The sequence below is a fragment of the Notolepis coatsorum genome, assembly GCF_963971535.1.
Source record: "Notolepis coatsorum genome assembly, chromosome: 20".
Taxonomy (NCBI): Eukaryota; Metazoa; Chordata; class Actinopteri; order Aulopiformes; family Paralepididae; genus Notolepis; species Notolepis coatsorum.
The window spans coordinates 27,441,016-27,447,707 of record NC_140184.1 but is presented as its reverse complement, the minus strand read 5'-3'; the positions used below and the strand labels follow the sequence as shown (position 1 = coordinate 27,447,707).

Below are 6,692 nucleotides of genomic sequence, written 5' to 3'. Positions count from 1 at the left end.
ACATGTCTGACCCAGCCCATGTGCAACACTACTTGCTGACATGGCCGCCACCAGGGGGAATAACCAACTGTCCCTGACGGAAAGATGCTCTTAGGACGGAAAATGTTGCATTACAAGCTGCAGAGTATCATTGGCTGCACCAATGAGATGAACATCGAATCGTTCAGGTCTTCTAATTGGGCGGGACTTTGCCATGTGTAACTCAGGCAGTGAAAACAACTTAGTTAGTCTCCTTTTGAAAGGTCTCTGCCCGAGCCCCGTAATTGTCCATATATGATTTGAGGTGGTGAGGGGGAGATGCAAGTGTCATATTTTTGTCCCAGGCACATGGTATTGGATCAAGGGCAATTCACTTATGAATTGAAAATTGATGTAAACAAGACGAAAGTCTTTCTCTGGTCTGCATCCCCTTAACAATTGTGTGTATTGAGCCGTACTGTATTGTGCATTCTGCAATCTGTTAATAAAGTTTTCAATCAATCAATTCAATCAATCAACATTACATACGGCAGGCATGCCCGTCCTGCTGAACCAATGGGATGGCAGATAAGACGACTGTATTATTTGTATACAACCACAACTCTTCATACTTGTTGTTTGTTTGTTTGTTTGTTTGTTTGTTTGTTTGTTTGTTTGTTTGTTTGTATTTTTATTCTAATTAGTGTATATACTTGACCACACCGTGTGCACAGTTGTACAGCCCTGGCCTATTCCTATTTTTATAAAAAAAAATTATAATTCTATTCTATTGTGCTTCTGTGTTAATGTTCATTTAGTTTATATTCCATTTTATTTTTATTCCACCTTTTTATTTTTATATTCTACCCAATTGTCTGTCCGTCAATGTCTCACCAAAAACATCCAAATCAAATTCCTTGTATGTGAAAACTACTTGGCAATAAAGACCTTTCTGATTCTGATTCTGATAGACTTGGGTTGGGTTAACCACCATTTTATCTGGATATAGTTAAAGGTCCCATTAGTGATCCAAACGTAAACAGCCCCATCAGCAAGAATAATAAATAATAATGGAGACATGTTTTCATTCTCTGACTGAGCCCCTTGATATGAGGACTAACACTAGACAACAGGTCATATGAATTTTTTATTGTATTTGTTGTAACCTGTAAAAGGTTATGTTATTAATGTTTGTAAACACAGGAGTAAAACAGATATATATTACAATTTACAATGGGTTAAGAAAGATTCAGCAGATTTTCTATAAACTCTTCAGGAATGTATGTGAGTATATACATTGATATGGTCAATAAAATCACAGACTGGGGCTTAGGCTATAGAGAGGCGAAGTCCCTCTCTGTCCCTTTGCCATGGGGACCCTATTTCTGAAACAGTCTGCAGTAGTCAATGGCGAGAGAAATACTTTTTGATCCTGTTTGAGGTGTACCATGAATTACACATCGGATGTATGTAAAAAGTTAAAAGATCATTTTGAAAGTCAAAAAAGTTAATTGAAAAGCAAGTTAACTTACCCATAGCAGGGTCACTACCTCTCTATAGCTATTCACATGTCAAATTATTACTGAAACACATATCAGGGTCACACATCACTACCTCTATGCCGCTGCTGCGATTGTCCAGATTGCTTATGATGAGTAAATAAAAAATTAACATGGCACAGAACATACTTTTCACTCGAGAAGAGACTTTGACAGTCAGTCAGTGAGACATGTCTTTCCGCTCTCCTGTCAATACCAGCTAGCCTACTGAGTAGCTCTTTGTGGTGGTTTGTGTAGGGGTGCTATTGTCCCATGCCAAACAGAAGCACTGGCCTATACCACATAGCGTAGGCCATACAAGAGCTTGGCTGACGACTGTATAAGCAACTGCCAAGCTAAACACCAAGCACCAAGAATTCTTAAGCCTTCAGAAGACTCATTCCATGTTTAAGTTTATTTGAATTAAAATGTCCCTTTAGGAAAGGGGTGTTGAGTAAAACATTAAATAAAATTATCCATTGTCAGAATTAATTTTCTTTACCAAATAAATGCATAGTTGTAAAATACACATGTAAATAATCACATTGAGTGTATGTGATGATGACATTTAAGCTCTTTTGAAGTTTCACAAATAAATTCCATCCATTCCATGCCATTTTAATATAAAATGTATAGTCTTTTGAAATCTACTTGAATGCCTAAATGAATGTAAACCCCTGTGTGTATGTTTTCTTAGCGGCGTGTGTATATGATGAATTGAAAATGGGGGACCCTGATGTAAACAAGACGAAAGTCTTTCTCTGATTTGCATCCCCTTAACAATTGTGTATTGAGGTGTACTGTATTGTACCAATTCTGCAATCTGTTCATACAATTTGCAATCAATCAATGTGTTTTAACTATTATTTATTTATCATGTGTTTGTGTACTTATCTGTAATTATGGAGGACTTGTTGGATTATAGTGATGTTTACTGCTGGATGTACATACTTATCTGGGTGCTGTAATTCTATATATTGTGATGTTCAATAAAACAAAATTAGCGTTTGTTACTTATGCATTAGAAATGAATGCATGTGTGTATTTATTTACCACTTGCCCGTTTTATCTTGACATATGTAGCCACCACGTGGCTAAAAATGATAAGTACAGACACAATCTCTGATACAATGGTTGGTGCATATAGTATTATGCTAGATCGGACGGCCCGGAAGTAAATGTTTGCATTTTATTTTTAATTATTAGGTAGTGGGTGTTGGTTAAGGTTATGGATAATTTATAAACAACCACTTTAAATTATGACGACTTGCGGCTTTGCCTAAATCTGACGACGACCCCCAAACGCTGATGACTTCATGCATCCGGCGTAGCACCGACTTTGGGGAAGGGTTGAACTCGGAAACAAAACCCTGCAATGGGTATAGTTTCCGGTAGGTCACGTGTTCATCAGGAATCAAAAGAAATGGCGGACATGGATGAATTGTTCGGGAGCGATGGGGACAGCGATAATGAACAACGAGGTAATTATAAACAGCGAACGTTAACTAACTAATTTGGACGTTTGATTACGAGTTAACGTAATTAACCACATTTATGACGACCAATGAGCGTGTCTGCACGAAATAGCTTAACGTTACTAGCGCAAGCCAGTTCCGCCTGCCTTGCGTGTGATGAGTGTTTAGCCGAGTAGCCTGCTGTCCGATTGTACGTGAATGAATGAATGAATGAATGAAAACTTTATTTAACAGATTGCAGAATGGGTACAATACAGTACGGCTCAATACATACAATTGTTAAGGGGATGCAGACCTGAGAAAGACGTTTGTCTTGTTTCCATCAGGGTCCCCCATTTTCAATTCATATAGACATATATGACATACATGAATGAATGAATGAATGAAAACTTTATTTAACAGATTGCAGAATGGGTACAATACAGTACGGCTCAATACATACAATTGTTAAGGGGATGCAGACCTGAGAAAGACGTTTGTCTTGTTTCCATCAGGGTCTGACATACAGATAGTCAGTACTGCTACATCTATACATTTATGACATACCAGATTTGCAAATACAGTACTGTTTGTGATACAGAAGGAGTCAAGAAAAGGGAGTATATACATTTGACGTAGAAACTGTACATTGGAGGTTGGGTGGGGGGGGTTGGGTACATTGGGATATTGACAACCATACTGGGTAATTTACATTGGAGGTGGTTGGGGGGGGGGGGGGGCGGGGGGCACACTGTATAAACAAGTAACACTGTACATTGAGGGGGGGGGGGAGGAGACACTGTACAAACAAACACAATTGTACATTGAACTATTGACAAAACCACACTAGGTAAATGACTGTACATTGGAGGGGGTTGGAATGATTGGGTTAGGATATTTACAGGGGCCAGTGTTGAATTGCAGTCTCCCGTAGGTGTCCCTTGAGAGAGGTTTTGAAAGTGGGTAGTGATCCACATTCCTTTACAGCTTTGGGTAGGGCGTTCCACATTGATGTGGCATAATTGCGAAACGTGTTTAGTCCCTTATTTGAGCCGAATCTGGGTTTGACATGATTTGTGGAGCTCCCTCTGGTGTTGTGATCGTGGTATTCACTGACCTTTGGGAAGTATTTTGACATGTACATGGGTACCTTGGTCGTGTAGTGTATCTTGTAGACCAGGCCCATTGCAAGTTGTTGTACTCTGTCGTCTACTCTAAGCCATCCTAGGTTGTCGAAGTGGGCAGGGGTGAGGTGGGTTCTAGGAGTAAGGTCAAGCAGTAGTCTGACCAGTTTGTTTTGAGATGTTTGTAATTTTGTTTTTAGCGCCTTTGAGGTGCTTTGGTACCATGAGGTGCAAGCATAGTCGTAGTACCCCTGAATGAGTGCTCCTGCCAGAGTCTTCAGGGTGTTCTTGTTTACCAGAGAGGAGATCCGGTACAAGAATCGAGTTCGTTGGTTGACTTTTTTTATTACATTGGATGCCATTTTGTCACAGGAGAGATTAGCCTCTAGGATGGACCCCAGGTAGGTAATTTCATCTTTCCTTGTGACAATATTGTCACCCACTGTAACTGAGAAGCCGTCGGTCTTGCTGAGTTTGTTATTTGAACCGAAGAGAATGGACTCTGTTTTGCCCATGTGTAATGATAGTTTGTTATCAGCGAGCCATATGCAGATTCTGCCTAGTTCCGAGCTGAGGGTTTTTTCAACCTGTAACTTGTTCTTGTCAGAGACCAGCAGGGCTGAGTCGTCCGCAAACAGGAACAAGTTGCAGTCACAGGCTGACGACATGTCATTTGCATAAATTAGGAACAGTAGCGGTCCTAGTATGCTTCCTTGTGGAACACCACAGCTCACTGTGAGGGGGGGGGATAGGGTACCGTTTACCTCCACCATCTGTTCCCTCCCCTCAAGGTAGGATTGCATCCAGCTCACTGATAGACTATCAAAACCAATTGCTTTTAGCTTGTCAATCAGAATGGAGTGATTGACCGTGTCAAAGGCCTTTTGTAGGTCCAGCATGACCATGCCGCAGTATTTGCCTGCGTCCACCTCTTGTTTGATGTGGTCATTCAAATAGAGAAGGCATGTGTCAGTGGAGTGGGATGTTCTGAAGCCAGATTGGAATTCGTAGATTAGATTTTTTTCCGCTAGGTACTTTTCGACCTGTTCGTAGACTATTTTTTCCATGACTTTCGAGATGGAGGTGAGAATAGAAACAGGGCGGTAGTTGCCTGGGTCTAATTTGCTGCCCTTTTTGTGCAGAGGGGTCACCCTCGCAATTTTGAAGTCCTTGGGGACGTGTCCCTGTTTTATGGAGAGGTTTATTATGTGTGTGATGATTGGTGTGATGGCGGCTGCTGAGTCTCTGAGGAATTTGGAGGGGATGTTGTCATGGCCAGTGGCCTTGTTAGGTTGGAGGGCGCTCAGTTTATTGAGTACCTCATCTGTTGTTACCATTTCCAGCTTGAAGTCGTCCTTGCGGACCCCTAGGTTTTTGTAGAAAGCTACTATGTGTTCTACCCCATAAAGCCCTGAGTGGGAGGGTAGTTTGTTTACCAGTGTTGTGGCTATGTTTGTGAAGAAAATGTTTAAGTAATTGGCTACATCCAGCTTGTCTGTGATGAGCGTGTTGTCAGTTTTTATGTTTATGTTTGAGAATCTGGTTTTAAGTTTTTTACTGCATCCTAGTTGATTATTGAGTAATTTCCAAAGTTCACGTGGTTTGTTTTTGTTTTCCTCAGTTTTGTCATTGATGAAATTCTTTTTTGCAGTTTTGATCATGGAGTTTACGTCGTTTCTTAGTCTGTTTCTTTCTAGTTTGAGTTCAGTCACGTGGGCTTGGAGTTCACTGCTCGTGCTTTTAGTAAGCTTTGACTGACTTTTACGAAACTCAGAGCATTTTTTGTCTCTGGTTTTCATAGCGGCCAGTATTTCGGAGTGCATCCACGGCTCAGCGCGATTTTTTACCCTGGTGGTTCTTAGGGGGGCCATGTCGTTTAGTATTGCTGAGAATTTGGTTTTGAAACCAAGCCATGTTTCGTCAACCAGTGTACCATTGAGTTCATCTGACCAGTCCAGACTCTCCAGTTCAAGGTTGAAGGCCTCGCTAGAGTAGGTTTTGAGGTCTCTAGATGTGACTGTTTTGTGGCAGCCAGCCTTTTGTTTTAGTTTTTTTCGGGTACAGAATATCATATAATGATCACTTAACCCACATGCTATAACCCCTTTATTTGAGATCTTGGACTTGTCGGAGGTCAGAATGAGGATGAAACGTTTGGTTTCATCTCTGAAGTGTGAACGTTGTCCGGTTTTCAGCGGTAGAGTCTGGATCTGGCTCCGGTTCGGACTCGGAGCACGAGAGACCCCGGTCCACCAGGTCCGCCAAGTCCGCCCGGTCCGCCCGGTCCGGCAGTAACGTCTCTGGCAGCGGCAGTGAGAGTGAGAGGGAGCGGGGCGACGATGGAGAGGAGGGACAGGGTGATGCAGCGAAGCCCAGCATTAACAAGGTGTGTATTGTTGCTCCAGTATCCCGGTAACATCATTCCAACTTAATGTGCAACACTGCTGTACTGCTAGGTGTTTTGTTTTCATACCCCCCCCAACACTTGTGATGAATTGAAAATGGGGGACGCTGATGTAAACAAGACGAAAGTCTTTCTCTGGTCTGCATGTACTGTACTGTACCCATTCTGCAATCTGTTAAACACTTTGGGTGCCGGGAACCGTCTTTAGACGTCT

At 41.7% G+C, this 6,692-nt stretch overlaps 1 protein-coding gene across 1 annotated transcript in view; it reads left to right on the top strand.

Annotated features, from left to right (window-relative positions):
* The first annotated feature begins 2,891 nt into the window (after nt 1-2,891).
* leo1 (LEO1 homolog, Paf1/RNA polymerase II complex component) overlaps nt 2,892-6,692 on the top strand; it is a 29,430-nt gene continuing 25,629 nt past the window's right edge. Inside the window, exons 1-2 of the mRNA XM_084337392.1 lie at nt 2,892-2,977; nt 6,270-6,460. Coding sequence (XP_084193518.1) covers nt 2,920-2,977; nt 6,270-6,460 — 249 coding nt within the window. The 5' untranslated portion in view covers nt 2,892-2,919. The remainder of the gene's footprint in view (nt 2,978-6,269; nt 6,461-6,692) is intronic.